Source organism: Pelodiscus sinensis, chromosome 7 (assembly GCF_049634645.1).
Source record: "Pelodiscus sinensis isolate JC-2024 chromosome 7, ASM4963464v1, whole genome shotgun sequence".
Classification (NCBI taxonomy): Eukaryota; Metazoa; Chordata; order Testudines; family Trionychidae; genus Pelodiscus; species Pelodiscus sinensis.
Genome location: NC_134717.1, coordinates 47,093,433 through 47,112,533, shown reverse-complemented (window position 1 = coordinate 47,112,533; position 19,101 = coordinate 47,093,433). Strand labels below are relative to the sequence as shown.

Here is a 19,101-nt window from a genome sequence, read left to right as displayed (position 1 = left end):
AGAAAAGCAAGAATCTATATGTTAAACAATAGATTAAAAGATGAGGAAATACCAGGTTTTATGAGGTTGTTTGCAAAATGTGTCTTCAGTCTGAATGGTGATAATGCATTTCCAAATTAAGATTTCAATGCATTTAACATGCAATATAAAAGCAATTATCCTTTTAATCATTGTAATTCTGGTATTGTAAGAGAGAGACCCTATAAAATGTCAACAGGCACACTAGCTTTAGTCATACCTATTCCATTACATAGGAATGACAAGATTATAAGGTATGATATATTTATAAACTGCTTCTATTTTAATGTTTTTCCCCTTATCTTGCGTAAGGACATTTAAGCTATGTATGTCTTGTAGGTTTGTGTTCTGTCTTTATTGTGTTTGAAAATAAAATGGATTTAACTTGGATGGATCTATTAAACTTAAGGCTAAAATAATAAGAATTTGCTTTCAGATAATAGAGAAATAATAGTGCCTTAAAGATTTACAATGAAAAAATCCATGACATTGTTCTGGAATTTTTCTTCAGTTTAACAACATAATGCAAATCAAATGTTATGTCAGTTTTAGTTAAGTATTCTATGCTGCTCTCTAAAATGTAAGTACAAAACTATGCTGGCGCAAGCTAACTCTTGTTCTAGTAGCATGGTAATTGATTTCCCAAAGCTGATATTTTTAACTTCTTGTGTTTCAGAGCTGTGAAAGATAACTGAAGTAGAATGGAAGCTACCGTAATATTACCTATTTTGAAGAAAAAGTTAGCCTTCCTTTCAGGTACAGTTTCTGATTTGTCTTGTCTTCAATCATTTGCTCTGTGTATAGTCTGGATCTGACTGGTATTTTTAATCTTTGCCAGATGCATTTGACAGAAGTAGATCTCAGATTTTTCACGAAGGCTTATTTCTAAACACTGCTCTAAAAATCTTTAAATCTGGAGAGCAAAACTAAATTCAAACATAGTCTGTCACTAGTGGTTCTTGGAAGGTCATGTTTCATTTCCTCTAAAATAAAATGTGATAATTTAATAAGGGTCCAAAAATAACTATGAACTGGCATGTAAGCAACTGATTCTGAAATTTAGGAATGTTTTTTCTTTGATTTTTCTTAGAGCTCTTTCTCCTCCCTTCTGTTCAGTCTTTACTCCCCCAAAATATTATCTTTTTGTTCAGTATGTGTACACAGCCTATAGCAGAATGGAGTTCTGGTCTAGACTAAGTCTCTTGGGCATTCCAGTCTTCATAATATATATTTTAGAAATGTGCATCTGTGAGTCCATTTGTTCAAAAACTCCTAAATGGTAAGAGCTAGGACCACCAAATTTGGTATGCAGGTTTTAAAATACAGTAAAACTCCAGTGGTCTGGCACTCCTGGTAGTCTGGCACCACCTGTAACCTGGAAGTGCTTCAGGCAGCCGGACAGTTGGAGCTGCTGGTCAGTTTCAGCAGTGGCTGACTTGGGGACGCCCAGGGCAGAGCAGCTGGGGTGCTGCCAGGTTGGTCCCACAGTGCGCCCCCCCCTCCCGATAGTCCGGCATATCTGATAATCCAGCACCCCCTGGGTCCTAAAGGTGCCGGATTATCGGAAGTTTACTGTAATACATGGAGAGATACCTATCTCATAGAATTGTAAGGGACCGTGAGAATTGAGTCCAGTCACCTGCCTTCATGGCAGGACCAAGTACCATCCCTGACAGATTTGCCCCAGATCCCTAAATAGCCCCCCCTCAAGCATTGAACTGTCAACCATGGGCTATCCCTCCCCCTTATCTTTCCTCTTATCATAATTTAAAAGCAAAATAGGGTGTGGTTGTCCCAGAACAATGGGATACAGGGTTGCAGGTGTCCGGTTTTGAACCGGACAGTCCAGTATTTGAGCTTTCTGTTCGGGAAACAACTTGAGAAAATACAAATGCCTGGTATTTTCTAAATAAGATATAATGTAGATTGTGACGTAACGTCAAGTGTGTCTGGTATTTTTGTTGAAACCATCTGACAACCCTAATGAGATATGCCTGGAATTTGATTTTCTCATTAAATGGAAAGCGAAGAGTCTTTTAGGAGGTACACTTACAGGCTGTGTCTAGACTGGCAAGTTTTTCCGGAAAATCAGCCGCTTTTCCGGAAAAACTTGCCAGCTGTCTACACTGGCCGCTTGAATTTCCGGAAAAGCACTGACGATCTCATGTAAGATCGTCAGTGATTTTCCGGAAATACTATGCTGCTCCCGTTCCGGCAAAAGTCTTTTTCCAAAAGACTTTTGCGCAAAAGGGCCAGTGTAGACAGCACAGTACTGTTTTCTGCAAGAAAACCCCGATCGCGAAAATGGCGATCGGGGCTTTTGCAGAAAAGCGCGTCTAGATTGGCCACAGACGCTTTTCTGCAAAAAGTGCTTTTCCGGGAAAGCGTCCTGCTAATCTAGACGCGCTTTTCCGAAAATGCTTTTAATGGAAAACATTCCACACTGTAGAATAACCACAGGGGAGCAGCAAGGGGCCAGAGAGGGGAACTGGGACCGCTATAATCCTATTTGTCCAGCAGGGGCGGAGAAAGGGACAGCTATCTACTATATATTTCAGAGAGTTTCTGTGTGTGTGTGTGTGTGTGTGTGTGTGTGTGTGTGCGCGCGCGCGCACGTGTCCCCCAGCTGGGGGACATGCACCTCTCCCCCAACTGGGGGATAGACACACACAAACAGACTGCCAGCTGCAGTGGCCATGGACAGGGACGTCTCATCTGGCCCCAAGCTGCTGCAGTGAAAGTAGACTGTGGTTGTCCCCTCTTTCTAGAGCAGCCTGCATGCTGAAGCCCTCATTCCCAGTCCTACCCCAGAACAATGATTTAAATGAAGAAAAACAAAACTTATTTGAGTTAAGGATCTGAGCAATGCTGGCTAAATCTTCTAGTATTACAAATAATAATAATCTGGAATCATATCAAGTAGTAAAAACTATGATTTAGGCTAGTATGGTGGAGCTTGAATATTGATGTTTGTTATTTTGAGCAAACAAATTTGCATTTTAGTTTGAAGGCCATCATTTTCAAAGAAATGAAGACTTTCCCTTACGAAAGATACATGTTTTTTAAGTGACTGAAATTTTGTTGATTAAGGTGCTTTTTTAAAAAAATGTTCACTCCTGGTTTTAGATCTTGCTGTTTTAACTCCTGTACACATCAGAATTTAAGAAAGATGAGTAGGTGATACATTTTTGCAATCTTACGAATCAGGAAGTATTATTTTAGTTAAACTTAATTTTATTTCAGCTAATGGGTAGCTCCAGCAAATGTCCTGCTTCAGTGTCTAAACAATTAAACTCCCGTGTTTCTCCTCAGAAATAAAGTATGTAAAGTAGTGGCTCTCAGCCTTTCCATACTACTGTACCTCTTTCAGGAGTCTTGGTTTGCCGTGTATATCCCAAGACCTCACTTAAAACATGACTTGCTTACAAAATCAGACATAAAAAGTCGCAAGTGTCACAGTGCACTTTTTAAAAATTGCTTACTTTCTCATTTTTACCATATAATTATAAAATAAATAAATTGGAATATAAATATTGTACTTACATTTCAGTATATAGAGCAATATAAACAACTCATTATGTGTATGAAATTTTAGTTTATAGTGACTTTATTAGTGCTTTTTATGTAATCTGTTATAGAACTAGGCAAATATCTAATAAGTTGATGTAACGCCTTCCCCTTCCAACTAGCTTAAGAATCATCGCTTTAAAGTCTTTTTCCTTGTATTCGCCCAGACACTTTTTTGGCAGCCTAAAATAGTGAATCGTTTACTTAGTGTAATTGTTTTGATCAGCATATACCTCGAGATTCTGATCAGCTAAAGTGCATGTGCAATTTGGCAAGTAAAGCTACCTGATTCACTGTGGAAATATAGATATTTTTAGTGAAAAGCAATTTAATGAGTGGCAGTTTAAATACTGGGAAAAGCTTGGAACTTAGGATATTGCTGAGAAGGCTTGATTTTTTTTTTTAATTACATAGTGTTGACAGACATTTTAATGTAATGATAGATTTATACCAGAGATGTTTTAGCTTTCTCAGTGTGAGTAAAGAAAACTGATGGGCAATTAGTTTTTCACATCTCTTCATCATTTAATTTCAAGGAGTTTTAAAACATAATAATAGTAAACAGGGCCATCCCTACCAATAGGCAAACATGCAGCTCTGTAATGCACCATGAAATTTTGGGCACCAACGTGCTGCCTGTAGGCTTCAGCCAAACCTGCCCTATCTTCTGGTGGCCCCCTCCCCCACTCAGCACTGCTCTGGCTGCCTCCCACCCCATTCTTCAGTCTCTCTCTACCTCTTCCCCTCTCCATTCAGTGCTAGCCCTGAAGCCTCCCTGCCCCTGCTCTCTAGGTGGAGGCAAATGGCCCTCATGGACTGGAGAACTGAGCAGGGAACAGCTGCACAGCAGATGGCTAGAGAGAGAAGTGGCACTTTTCCCTTAAAAGCTGGCCGGCTGCACAGATACCTGCTGTTCCCTTGGCCTACTCTCTCCTGCTGTCTCCTGCTACAGTAAATGGTGTTCGGTCTGAGAGAGTTGGCAACCTCTATCCCCCCACAGCTTCAGCGCTTCCCCTCTAGTTCTCCCTCCCCGTCTTTTTTTTTTTTTCTCAACCAGTTTTTTTCCTGCCATGTTCAGTATTTTTTGTGAAAGTATCTGGCAACCCTACCCACCTCCCCCAGGGAAGCACTGATCATAGGCCGCATAGGGCACCATTAGGGTCAACCCTGATAATAAAACATCAGAATAAAATTATGCTGTGAAAATATTGGCTAGGTTTTTGGAGGTTGGGCTTCTCAAGCATAAGAAGTATAATCTGCTTTGAAGACACCTGAAAACTAGTATGTTTGGACCTGCTTTATTATTCTTCCTTGTCTAATTTTTACTTCATCTTCCCTCCCACCACTACACCGTGTTTTTCAGGGCTTGCTCTCATGAGAGAAGAGGCTAAGCTATGTTCTTCCTTTTTTTATTCTCCCCATTTTAGTCGCCAGAAGAGGGAAAACATCATTTTCTATTGGAACCATGTTTTCATGAATTTGGAAAACGTGAGCCTAATTCAGAGGCAATACAGATGATTTGCACTAATTTGCATATTGACTGAGCAGGGAGACGTGTGAGGCTTGGTAGGAGTAGAAGAAGCTACCAACAGGCGTATTAGAGTATTTCCTTCAGTTTTATTTCTTATGCCTGTCCTTGGTTGGTGTTTGTGGTACAGTCCTACTCTTCCAGGCTCTCAGCATGTAAATTAGATCAGTTTATGCTGATCTATAACATGAACCACGTGAATTTCTTCTATTTTAAGATTGGTTCTAAACCCAAGAATCCCCACATAATAGCTCAAATTATGGCTTGTGAGATGACTTTTTTTGGCTTCCACTTCAGTATATCTAGACTAGAGTTAGTCAGATTTGGGATTGCCACTCCTACAGGTAGTACTGTGAAGGTAGTAGGGAATGTTTCTGAGCTAGAAATAATGACACAGTGATGAACAATAATGCAAGAGAACATTTTAAAAAGGAAGGAGGCATGAATGACTTCTGCTAAATCTAGTTATTCAAATGAAAAAAATCATCTAGGTCACCATAGTATTGCTGTGACTTTCATTATGTTCAGGGTGTTCCCCACTGTAAGTTGCTCTGGTATACATCGGTTCCGCACTAAAGTTGTTGATGCTTGTAGGAACTGTTATAAATCCTCCCATTCCTAGAGTTATAAGATGGGTTTCAAAAAAATACTGGACACACTTATCTCAGAACAGGGGAGACTGGCTGAGAGGGAGTCAGGAGTGGCTGGGGGAGAGGGGGGAGAAGGACCCTGCCAGCGGGAAGCAGGGCTGGATGGGAGGGGGTCTGGAGGGACGGGGGAGGGGAGAGAAGGAACTGGCCAGCGGGAAGAAGGGCTGGCTGGGAGGGGATCGGGGGGAGCAGGGCTGGCCGGGAGAGATTGGGGCGGGGGGAGCAGGGACGGCTGGTGGGGAGTAAGGAGGGTCAGGAGGAGCGGGGCTGGCCAGGGGAGAATGGGGAGGGGGAGAAGGAACAGGCTGGCGGGAAGCAGGGCTGACCTGGGTGCACGCAGATCCTGGGGTGCTGCTGTCCCGCGCATTGTCCTGGTGGGGCGTGCGAGCGAGTCCGGCTCCGGGGATTCCATCATGCCTCAGCCCCGCCTCCTCCCCAGTCCCTTCTACTGCATAGCTGCGTACTGCCTGGCTGGTAGACACACTCATGCAGTGTGAGCGTATCTGCCAGCCAGGCAGTATGCAACTACATACTGATACTCCTGATAATAATAAAACTTACTTAATTAGAAAATACCAGACATTTATGTCCGGTATTTTCTCAATTTGTTTCCCGGACAGAAAGCTCAAATACTGGACTGTCCGGTTCAAAACCGGATACCTGGCAACCCTACCCATTCCCTGCTCGTGAATTGTGCAAAAAAAAAACAAACCCAAAAACAAATAAAACCCTATTTGCACAAATGGAAGTCAGCCATGGGGAAAAAATTTCCAGCTTTAAGTTGTTTCACTATAAGTCCAATTTTAGGTTTTCTTGTTTTGATGATACTAACTAATATGGGTTGGTTGGGAAGGTTCCTAAAATTTACTAACTCATCTGGTAATCTGAGAGTGATTGTTAAACAGTTTATGCTGAACACTTTTATATCTTGCAGTTGATTGATGGTGAATTAAAATAATTCTAGATTAGAAGGATAGATAGATGCTCAGTACCTTTTATTGAAATTGTGGAACACCGACTTTCACTGGAGAGAATTTATGGGAGGTGGATAATCCTTGTTTTGCCATCATTTTAAATGATTTAACTCAGTGGAAGAAACTGTTTGAAGACTTGTGATGACACAGTGTTTATCTGACCTGAATAAATCTTAGTTGTTTGATAAACCTGTACTGAAATTATTATGCAAGTAGAATAAAGGTTTCTGAATTTTATCTCCTTAGTGAAATAACTCAGTTTGAGCGTGCTGTGAAATGTCATGAAACTCAATAACACATCTAATTTATTGCAATCTTTTGTGAAAATGTCAGCAAATAAATAGTGTTTTAAATCCCTCCTGCGAATGCTGTATAACTTCAGGTAATTATTCAATAAAAATTCTTAGAGATCAAACACTTACTGCAGATGAGAGTAGATTTCAAGTGCCAGATCTAAACTTGCATATGAAATATTGAGTACAGCTTAAATTTTAGATTCTCTCCACTCTTATGTTATCAACACGAGGATTTTTATAGCTAATTTAAGGTTTGGTTGCTTTGTAATAGTGACGGGGAGGAGGTTGGAGGGAAATTCCATTAAACAGAAGAGACATAGGCCATGTCCACGCTATAGAACAGTGGTTCTCAAAGTGCGGTTCGCAGACCACAACCGTCTTGCAAGTAGGCAGCTGGAGCTTGGGTACTTCCCTCCATCAGCTTCCCACTGCGTGGTGGGGGAAGGCAGGGTGAGCCTGCGCAGTTTTTGTCAGAAAAAGCTACGCAAAATGTGCTCCGAATTTTGCCTAGCTTTTTCCAATTATTTTGTTGGAAGAGGCTTTTCTGACATTTGGCCCATTTAGACTGGGCCAAATGTTGGAAAAAACCCGTCTTTTGGAAGCCCCCTCCTCCTTCCCCCCGAGGAATACAGGGCCTTCTGAAAGAGCGCATTTGCACTTCCCCCACAATCTAGGGCTATGTCTACACTGAGGAAGAAAGCAGATCTATGTGCTGCCAGTACCCCTCTCCCTCAGTGGGGGGTGTGGGGAATGGCTGTTCAGGAAACAGCTACTGGGAGGCTTTATCTGCTGCTCCCATTGACTGGAATTACAGCTAGTGGAAGCAGCAAGGGGTGGTGCCTTGGAGTGACGGGAGAGACAGAACCAGATAAATGCCTCCCATCCTCGGAAGCGCAGACGTCCATCCCACTCTCACCCACCCCTCCCACTGAGACTCTGGCATCCTGCTTCTGCACCCTCCCCTCTTCCCTCTGACTCCTGCTCCCAACCCTGCTCCTGCACCCAACCTCCCTCCCAGATTTCACCCACCCTCAGCCTGCTCCTGCACCCTACCTCCCAGCCATACCCCACACCACCACTGCCACCTGCACCCATTTTGCAGTCAGTTCAATCTCCATGTAAATTAGTTGAGACTCATGGTCTAAGTGGTAGTTTGCCTTGTTGAAGGAGTCATGTTATTTTTACAGAAAATAAGAGCATCACTCCTAGTGTTGTACTATAATGAATGTAGCCAATTTATTTTACTGCTGAAATCTGTTTCATTATCCTTTCTCCCTGTCACATCAGAATTGGTGTTGCTGAACACATAAGCAAGTCCGTGACAAAAGAAAAAGGCAGAATGGGAAATAGTCTTTATTCAACCCTTTAGTACTCGTTCTGTGTTAGCAGGGATGAAGGGAATCATAACCTGTATTAAAACAGTCAACTGTTGTTGAAGAAATATTTACCCTGGGGGGAAGAGAAGCAATATGTTTGCTCAAGCAGATGTGGTATATGTGAGAACCACAATTTCAAGGAAAAGTGACAAAATGCAGCCGAGACCTTACCTTTCTTTTTTTTTAAGGTTAAATTTGACAGACCAGTATATTGCTATTCTGTAACCTTGAACCAATAAAAAATCCTTTGTTTCTTGCTTTTTCTTATGGCTTGGTCCATGTTGGCATCATAATGGAGACAGATGACCGAGTCTCTTTGGGGCAGACTCCTGATATGGTCTGGTGGAAGAAAGCAAAATGGGTTTAAATATAGCTCTACAAATGTAGGGTTTCTTTTTCCACTTCCTCCAGGGATCTCTTTATTTATTTGCTGTTTGTAGTATTTTAAGTAGATCTTTGAGTTTCAGCTCCAATTCCCTTCACTTCTGTTTTGTTTTAACCCTGTCATCTACATATGTGACTGTGGTACTTTGCTCATTCATTTGGTCAGCTAATCCTTCCATTCTGCCTCCATTTTTTTTAAATTTCTTTAACTATTGTTTGAATTCACCCTTCATGGAAATTAGCTCTGAAACAATTTCTTTAATGTCAGCTTAGGCCCAGCTTGTCTTCAATTTTTTAATGTCTGCTTCCTCATAGCTAAACTCCGTATTGGAGATGGATATAACGTCCTGCCTCTTAAGAGAAACATGGTTTGGTTTTGATGGTGGAAGACCATATTTTCTTTGACATTATAAGTAGTGTTTTTGTTGTTTTTTGAGATCTTTGTGACGACAGTTTTTCATTGGAGAAACATGGCTTTTGAAGCCTTACTTCAGATCCTAAGACAAATACCATTTTACTTTTTATTTGTTGACTTGAATATATTTGTAAGCAATATCCCTGGAAGGAAAGAAACTGCTATTTTTGAAGTGCACACAGACTCAAGATAAAAGGTAAAGGCTGCCCTTCAACTTCTGAATAATATTGATTCAGTTCTTTCTTCCTTCATTTCAGACCTTTCCTTTGCTATTGGTTGGGCTTTTAGTAGCCCCTGTAGCTCAGAGAAAAGGCAAAGGCAGGAATCTGCAGCTTCTGCTGCTCAAAGCAGTGAGCTACAGAATGGAGAAGATTCTAGCACAGGGGTGGGCAATAAGCAGGCTGCAGGCCAGATGTGGTTTGCCAGGATTACCTCCTAGTGAGTCACCAGACACTTTATTTACCTGTGCATCCACAGGTGCAGCTCTCATTGGGACCTCTATGATGGCATTCTCGGAAATGCTTCAAGTTCCACGTGCAGGGCCAGGTAGGCAGGCAGAGCTTCAGAGTCTCAATGCGTGGATGAGACGATGGTGTAGGGAAGAGGGGTTTGGATTTATTAGGAACTGGGGACACTTTTGGGAGATGGGGAGAGGGGGAGCCTATACAGGAAGGATGGGCTCCACCTAAACTAGGGTGGAACCAGACTGCTGGCACTAAACATTAAAAAGGCCGTAGAGCAGTTTTTAAACTAAGAGATGGGGGAAAGCCGATTGGTGCGGAGATGCACGTAAATCGGAGGTAGACTTCTCTTAGAGGAGAATCCATTGATAGAGATTCTCTAAGCTGTAGTCAGAAAGAGAGGAGGGGAGAGGGCAAACCATGGGCCAGAGCAGACAAACAACCGCATACAAAGGAATCCAATGCATCAGGGAAGGGCAGACAAATAACCAGTGGCAAATTTCTAAAGTGCTTGTACACAAATGCTAGGAGTCTGACTAATAAGATGGGTGAACAAGAGTACCTCGTATTAAATGAGGAGATTGACATAATAGGCATCACGGAAACCTGGTGGAATGAGGAAAAACTGTGGGACACAATCATACCAGGATATAAAATATATAGAAAGGATAGAGCAGGCCGGGTGGGTAGCGGAGTGGCACTGTATGTGAAAGATAATGTAGAATCAAATGAAATAAAAATATTAAGTGAATCAACATGTTCAATAGAATCGCTATGGATAGTAATTCCATGCTCCAATAATAAGAAATTAGCAGTAGGGATATATTACCGACCACCTGACCAGGACAGCGATACTGACATTGAAATGCTGAGGGAGATTAGAGAGGCTACCAAAATAAAGAACTCTATAATAATGGGGGATTTTAATTACCCCCATATTGACTGGATACATGTCACCTCAGGAAGAGAAGTGGAGATAAAATTTCTCAATGGCTTAAATGACTGCTTCTTGGAGCAGCTAGTGCAGGAACCCACAAGGGGAGAGGCAATTCTCGATTTAGTCCTGAGTGGAGTGCAGGATCAGGTCCAGGATATAACCGTTACCGGACCACTTGGGAAAAGTGACCATAATATAATAACATTCAACATTCCTGTGGTGGGAAGAACACCTCAGCAGTCCAGCACCCTGGCATTTAATTTCAAAAAGGGGAATTACACAAAAATGAGGAGGCTAGTTAAACAGAAATTAAAAGGCACAGTGACTAGAGCCAAATCCCTGAAAGCTGCATGGAAACTTTTTAAAGACACCATAATAGAGGCCCAACTTAAATGTATACCCCAAATTAAAAAACATAGCAAGAGACCTAAAAAAGAGTCACCGTGGCTAAACCACCATGTAAAAGAAGCAGTGAGGGACAAAAAGGTATCTTTTAAGAAGTGGAAGTCCAATCCTAGTGAGATAAATAGAAAGGAACATAAACACTGTCAACTCAAGTGTAAAAATGTAATAAGAAAAGCAAAAAAAGATTTTGAGGAACAGCTAGCCAAAAACTCAAAAAGAAATAACAAAATGTTTTTTAAGTACATTAGAAGCAGAAAGCCAGCTAAAAAAACCTGTGGGTCCCCTAGATGATCGAGCTATAAAAGGAGCAATCAAGGACGATAAAGCCATTGCGGAGAAACTAAATGATTTCTTTGCTTCAGTCTTCACGGCTGAGGACGTTGGGGTGATTCCTGAATCTGCACTGTCCTTTGTGGGTGATGAATCTGAGGAACTGTCCCGGATTGAAGTGTCATTAGAGGAGGTTTTGGAACAAATAGAAAAACTTAATGTTAACAAATCTCCGGGACCGGATGGCATTCACCTAAGGGTTCTAAAGGAGCTAAAATGGGAAATTGCTGAGCTATTATCTGTGGTTTGTAACCTATCCTTTAAATCCGCTTCCGTACCTAATGACTGGAAGGTAGCCAACGTGACACCAATATTTAAAAAGGGCTGTAGAGGCGATCCTGGCAATTACAGACCGGTAAGTCTAACTTCAGTACCGGGCAAATTAGTCGAAACAATAGTAAAGAATAAAATTGTGAAGCATGTAGAAGAACATAATTTATTGGTCAAAAGTCAACATGGTTTCTGTAAAGGGAAATCCTGTTTCACTAATCTATTAGAGTTCTTTGAAGGGGTTAACAAACATGCGGACAAGGGGGATCCAGTAGATATAGTATACTTGGATTTTCAGAAAGCCTTTGACAAGGTCCCTCACCAAAGGCTCTTGTGTAAATTACATGGCCATGGGATAAGAGGGAAGGTCCTTTCTTGGATCGAGAACTGGTTAAAAGACAGGAAACAAAGGGTAGGAATAAATGGTAAATTTTCAGATTGGAGAGGGGTAACTAGTGGTGTACCCCAAGGGTCAGTCCTGGGACCAATCCTTTTCAACTTATTCATAAATGATCTGGAGAAAGGGGTAAGCAGTGAGGCAGTAAAGTTTGCAGATGATACAAAACTGTTTAGGATAGTCAAGACAGAAGCAGACTGTGAGGGACTCCAAGAAGATCTCACCGAACTGAGTGATTGGGCAGCAAAATGGCAAATGAAATTTAATGTAGATAAGTGTAAAGTAATGCACATCGGGAAAAATAACCCCAATGCACATCGGGAAAAATAACCCCTCAATAACGTATAGTATGATGGAGGCTAATTTGGCTACGACAAATCAGGAAAGAGATCTTGGAGTTATCGTGGACAGTTCTCTGAGAACTTGTACACAGTGTGCAGCGGCGGTCAAAAAGGCAAATAGGATGTTAGGAATTATTAAGAAAGGGATAGAAAATAAGACAATCTTACTGCCCCTGTATAAAACTATGGTACGCCCACATCTTGAATACTGTGGACAGATGTGGTCTCCTCACCTCAAAAAAGATATTTTGGCTTTGGAAAGGGTTCAGAAAAGGGCAACTAAAATGATTAAGGGTTTGGAACGGGTCCCATATGAGGAGAGGTTAAAGCGACTGGGACTTTTCAGTTTAGAAAAGAGGAGACTGAGGGGGGATATGATAGAGGTATATAAAATCATGAGTGGTGTGGAGAGGGCCGATAAAGAAAAGTTATTTATTAGTTACCTAAATAGAAGAACTAGAGGACACCAAAAGAAATTAATGGGTAGCAGGTTTAAAACGAATAAAAGTTCTTCTTCACACAGCATGTAGTCAACCTGTGGAACTCCTTGCCAGAGGAGGCTGTGAAGGCTAGGACTATAATAGAGTTTAAAGAGAAGCTAGATAATTTCATGGAGGTTAGGTCCATAAAAGGCTATTAGCCAGGGGATAAAATGGTGTCCTTGGGCTCTGTTTGTCAAAGGCTGGAGAGGGATGGCAGGAGACAAATCGCTTTATCATTGTCTTCGGTCCACCCTCTCTGGGGCACCTGGTGCTGGCCACTTTCGGTAGACAGGATACTGGGCTAGATGGACCTTTGGTCTGACCCAGTACGGCCGTTCTTATGTTCTTATTGCCTGCAGTTCATTGTTCCTGGTCAGTGGGAGCTGTGGGAAGCAGTAGCCTGGCCTGTTGGCCACTTACTGTCTAGCCCTGCTCTAGTAAGAACTATCCAACAGCTGCTTCATGGATTCTGTGGAAGAGGCCAACCCACACTCAAGAGCCCCTCAGTTCCCTCCTTTGTCAGTTCCTGGGAAAGGAAGCAGCAACAAGGATTATAAAATTTTAAGAAAGGATCTTTGGGAATAGCATTCACATGGCTGAGCCCCCCTGTAGCTGGTTATCAACAAACTGTTTGCATTTTCTTGGGCCATCGTGGTTAGAAAGACAGAAGACTATCATAAACTTCATGGAAGACTTCTAGGGGCAAAAAGTCCTTCGTTCAGTCAGGCTACTCAAAGCAAGAAAGCTAATTATATGAAGATGGTGTGCAGAATCTGGCCCTTTGTGAGGGCTGTGGAACATATTCCAGATATCATCACTACATCTTTAATTCCAGTTTTGGGTTTTGAATGGCTTTGAGAGAGACTTTTAACTATTTTATTGCAGTTATTATGCCAATGCTAATTGTATAAATGGCCAAGATATGTCCTTTGTATCTCTGCTTATCTTGAGCTAGAGCGCCTCTCAGTGTATACCAGTTTGTAGCTACAACACTTGATACTAGTGTTCTGATTATATGTGTGCATTTGTTTTGTAGTTTGTCTCATATACTTCTGCATAGATAGGACTGTCTTTTAATTTGCTTTGTGGACTGATTGGTCATAATTTAAATTCCATTTAGATCAACTGCTGTCATGAAGGAAAAACATGATGGTTTAATGCCTCTCAACTTAATAAGATAGTTAAAATAATTTTAAAACTTTGTTTAGCATATGTGAAAACCAGCATTTTAGGTCTGGTTGAAAATGATGTAGTTTGGATACTGGCCCCTTACTAAGTAACTCTTTACTGTAGTAGACTATCATTTAAGTTAATGCATTTAAAATATTTTATCTCAATAAGCAATGGCAAAGAAAATCAGCACCCTTTAAAGCTACTGAGATTTACAGTTTGCTTTGAAATTGGTTTATTAATGCAGAGGTGGAACAGTTTTTGTTAAAAAAGCTGAAGGATAAAAAAGCTAGTATAAGGCCACTGTGGTGGCTTGAAACTCTTGGGCTAAATTTGTAAATCTTGCTGCAGTTTATATCTGTTTATTTCTACATAGTTCATTTCATTATAAAAAAATGAGATAAGCAGCATGGTTTCAGCCTCAAGAATATGATTGCTGAAAAGATCCAAGGGCAAAGATATATAATTCTGTTTAATCCCTGCAGCTTTGTTTATGCTACATGAGTGAATCAGGAGCTAGCTCTAGAAATGGGGCATCCATTAGACTCTACATGTGAAAGTGATATGTGATATGGGAATGCGGGTGGTAGAACTAATATATGATGGTGGATAAGAGAAGGACATGTCCAGAGACAAGTCAGATGAGAATTCTCCTCCCACCCAGCAACTGAGAAGGAGGAAAATGCAGCAATTCCTCCTAAATGCTGTCCCTGTTTTGGTGGCTCCAAATTCCATGCATCTGTGTCTGGTACTCTGACCTTCCTCTGCCTTATATGTTGCCCGCTACTTTCTAATACCAAAGGCAAAAGGACGTGTAAGGCCAATCCTAGGCGTAAAGAACCTCAACTGCTATATGGGGAAACGGAAGTTCAGGATGGTCACACTAGCCACCATAATCCCTTGCCTGGATCCAGGAGACTAGTTTGTTACCCTTGCTATGAAGGATGTATATTTCTGCGTCTTGATTCTTCTATGTCACAGGCGTTACCTCAGGTTTATAGTAACAAACAAGTACTACCAGTTCTGCAGTGCTACCCTTTGGCCTGTCCTCTGCTCTGCAAGTGTTTACCAAATGTGTGGCAGTGGCCTTCCTGCACAAGAGAGGGGGCCAGGTTTTCTGTTGTTTGGATGATTGGTTGCTAAAAGCAACCTCCAGAGAACAGTTTCACGCACACATGGACCTTGCCTTAGAACTGCTTAGAGCCCTGGGCATTCTCTTCAACAAGGAGAAATTGGTTCTGAGTCCAGGGCAAAGAAGAGAGTTTATTGGGGCAACCTTGGACTTGACACAAGGGAAGGCATCTCTTCCTGGGACCCGGTCTCAGGTGATACAGGACTTGGTATGCACTCTCACCTAGTGCCTTGTCCCAATAGTGAAGGTATGCCTCAGACTTCTGGTTACATGGCATCATGTTGCCCCATGATCAGATACATGCATCTGCACCTCAGACTCTTGCAGGCTGACTCACCTTGGTCTTTGTGCCAAGACACGATAGTCTAGATGTAGTGGTATCTATTCCCCACAGGGTGATAGAGTCCCTCAAGTAGTGAATGAACCTGCTGACCCTGTCACAAAGGGTGCAGTTCGCCCATTTAGTCCCTACTCTAACCCTAGTAACAGAAGCCTCGGACCTAGAGCGGGGGGAACTTGTTTGGGCATCCTGAGGACCCAAGGTCTGTGGTTGCCCATGGACTTGGCACTTCACACCAACATAAAGGAATTGAAGGCAGTCAGCTTAGCCTGCCAGCTATTCTGACCCCCAGATGCATGTTGGTGTGTATGGACAATACGATCACTATGTTTTATATAAACAAGCGGGGAGCGGCACAGTTGTCCCGACTGTCGCTAGGCTCAAAATCTGTGGCACTATTGCATAAAACACAAAATTCACTGGAGGCTCAGTACCTCACAGGGCTGCAGAACACACTGGTGGATGCCCTCAGTAGGATCTTCATGGTCCATGAGTTCTCTGTCAGGGAAGATGCAATACACTCAGTCTACTGCATGTGGGGGACTCCCCATCTCGACCTGTTTGCTGCTCTGGAGAACAAAAAGTGCAGGGACTTTTGATTGTTCCAAAAGCAATATCAGGGTTCCATGTGAGATGTGTTCATACTCCACTGGGGAGGAGGAGGGAACCTCCTGTACCTGTTTCTCCCCCCTCCCACCCCATATTCCCACTGGTGCATTGGGTCCTACTGAAAGCCTTCAGGGACAGGGCTGGTCTAATCCTGTTGGCGTCGGCATGGCCGCATCAGCATTGGTTCCCCCCCCCCCACCGCTCAACTTGTCAGCGGAGGCCCCGATAGCCCTCCCCCCATACTCGGACCTCTTGATGCAGCATCCAAGGAATCTCAGACACCCGGATTTGCGCTCATTCCATCTCACAGTATGGAACCTGGATGGTTCAATCCGCTAGAGCTTCAGTGCTCTGCCCAGGTGCAGGAGGTCCTCTTGGACAGTAGAAAGCCCTTTACCAGGGTGGCATATTTGGCCAAGTGGAGAAGTTTTTCTACCCAGTGTGAGGAGCAGGACATCTCCCTTAGGCAGGCACCTATTCCGGTGGTGTTAGATTATCTATCTATTACGTTTACGGGCACGGGGATTAGTGGCCTCCTATGAAAGTACACCTGGTGGCTGTGTCCACTTTTCACCCAGGGTTGCTCCCATTCCCCGTTTGGGCACCCCATAGTGACTCGTTTGAGGAGGGGGTTGGACAGGTTATATCCATTATCCTTCACCTGTACCTACTTGGGGCATAAACCTGCTTTTCAATAAATTTATGGGACCACCCTTTGAACCAGTGTTTGAGTGTTCACTGCTTCATCTTTCCATGAAGGTGACCTTCCTGGTAGCCATCACCTCAACAAGGAGTGTGTCTGATTTGAGGGCCCTTTCCTCAGAGCCCCATTTACCTGGTCTTCCATAGAGATAAAGTGCAGTTCAGGCTGCACCCGTCTTTCCTGCCAATGGTGTTCTCCCAATTCCATCTAGCCCAGGAGATCTTCCTCCCAGTTTTTTATCCTAAACCACACTCTAGTGCTATGCAGAGAGTGCTGTGCACACTGGATGTAAGGAGGGCCTTAGTTTTCTACATTGATCATACCAAACCATTCTGGAACTGCATGCAGCTGTTTGTGGCTATAGCAGAGCGAATGAGGGGGCACCCAGTCTCTGTACAGTGCATATCATCCTGAACAGTATGGTGCATATGCACCTGTTATGACTTAGCAGGTGTCCCACCCTCACCGGTCACAGGTCACTCAACTAGGGCACATGCCTTGTTGACTGCTTTTGTGGCACAAGTTCCCTTACAGGGTGGACTCGTGGTTCTCCATTCATACATTCATAGCCCACTATGCTATCAATAAATTTTCCAGGGAGGATGTAGCTATTGGAAGGGCAGTGCTCCAGTCTGTGATTCCTAATTCTGACCCTATTTGCATGGAGTAGCAGCTTGGGAATCACCTAATTGGAATCAACATGAACAGGCACTCCAAGAAGAAAAGACAGTTACCACTTTTCATAACTGGTGTTCTTTGGGATGCGGTGTTTACATCCATTCCAATACCCACCCTCCTCCCCCTCTGTGGGAATAGCTGGCAAAAAGGAACTGAGGGAAGGTCAGGTTGACACTGGTATATGTGCTAATGTAGCAGTGCCATTCTAGGAGTCTCCAGAGCCAACCCTACAGGAACTGCTAGGGGAAACGTTTCTGATGCTCATGCACACATTGCATACGCCTGATTGGAATGGACGTGAGCAATACATCTTGAAGAACACTAGTTACAAGAAGAAGTAACTGTCGTTTTTTCAGTGTTAATTAGACTGGTGTTTCTCAACCAGTGGTAGGAGTACCCTTAGGATTACTTGAGAGAAGTCTGGTGGGTACTTCAACACAACTGAAATTTGGAAAAAAATGAATTTTTGTTAAGTTTTACGGCGCTTTGTTGTTTTGTACTTTTTACCCCCACAAATTTCATCACCCCTCTGGCTACGATTGAGTTGTTTAAATGTGTTGCAATGGTAAAAAAAAAAATTGTCTCTGAAAACTGTAGGTAGTGGGATACTTATACTTCTTTTTTTTTTTTTTTTTTTTTTTTAAGAAAAAAGGAGGTACTTATAATTTTTTTTCTTGAAAAAGGGATACTTTATTTAAAAAAAAAAAAAGTTGAAAAACACTGAACTGGACAACCAGTGCATGCACATCCAGAAAGGGAATCTCTAATGTGGCCACTACATGGTGAAGCAGCAGCATTACACTTTTCCATTCTCTAGTTCAGTGTTTCCCAGTTGGTGCTCTGTGGAACCCTGGGGTTCCGCAAAGCAAAAGTAGGGGTTCTGCGAGGAGCCGGCACTCCCCTGCTCCCTCTGAAAGAGAGAGAGCCGCTAGCCAGCTTCTTAATGAAGCAGCACTCTTGTTTCCCTTTCCTCCCTGGCAACGCAGAGGTGTAGGGAGGTGAGGACAGAGGGAACAGTTGTTCCCGGCTGGCACGCTAGGGGGGGTGCCAGATAGAAGTGACCCACAGCGGGGAAGGAAGCTGGTGTGCGATGCCTGAACAGCTGGGGCTGTAGCATTCAACTTAGTTCTGTGGCCTTTCTGCGCTGTGGAGGAGAACGGGGGAGAGTTCAGGAGACCCGGGGCTGCGCAGCTCTGACTGTGCAGGCAGCATGTTCTGCCCTGGGACTCCCCGCACCCTCCCCACCCCCGCAGGATGGCATCGCGGAAGTAAGTTGCTGGGGTGCAACAGCCCCTGCTGCTCAGGCAGTGCACACGTCAGCTGTTTGGGGAAGGGAAGTTCAGTCGCACACTTCTGGAACCCAGAGGTGCTGCAGGATTGCCAGGTACTTGTCCCAGCTGCCCCTGGCCCCTGCTGCTGCCTAGTCTCTTCTCCCCCCCCCCCACCCCCCACCACGAGTACCCTGTCCCTACCAGCACTGTCCCCATCACTCAGCACCACCCTGCCACCCACCCCAGTGCCCAGCAGGACCATGTCCCTGACCCCAGCACCCTGCCACCCGCCCCAGTACCCCACCACCTGTGCCAGCATCCTGCCACCCAGAACCACCCTCGCCCCAGCCCCAGCATCCACTAGCAC

At 43.4% G+C, this 19,101-nt stretch overlaps 1 protein-coding gene and 1 long non-coding RNA gene across 6 annotated transcripts in view; one reads left to right on the top strand and one right to left on the bottom strand.

Moving 5' to 3' along the window:
• The window catches only part of SESTD1 (SEC14 and spectrin domain containing 1), a 134,847-nt gene that overhangs the window by 35,669 nt on the left and 80,077 nt on the right, over positions 1-19,101 (top strand). For all 4 annotated transcript variants that reach the window (XM_075933734.1, XM_075933735.1, XM_075933733.1 and 1 more), the window contains one exon: positions 695-774. In XM_075933734.1, the coding sequence (XP_075789849.1) occupies positions 720-774 (55 nt within the window). In that variant the 5' untranslated portion in view covers positions 695-719. The remainder of the gene's footprint in view (positions 1-694; positions 775-19,101) is intronic.
• The window catches only part of LOC142830199 (uncharacterized), a 58,863-nt gene continuing 47,954 nt past the window's right edge, over positions 8,193-19,101 (bottom strand). Inside the window, exons 5-6 of one of the 2 annotated variants that reach the window (XR_012905233.1) lie at positions 15,908-16,042; positions 8,193-8,748 (exon numbers count right to left, since the gene is read on the bottom strand). This is a non-coding gene — a long non-coding RNA (uncharacterized LOC142830199). The remainder of the gene's footprint in view (positions 8,749-15,907; positions 16,043-19,101) is intronic. The other variant, XR_012905234.1, reaches the window with a different exon arrangement.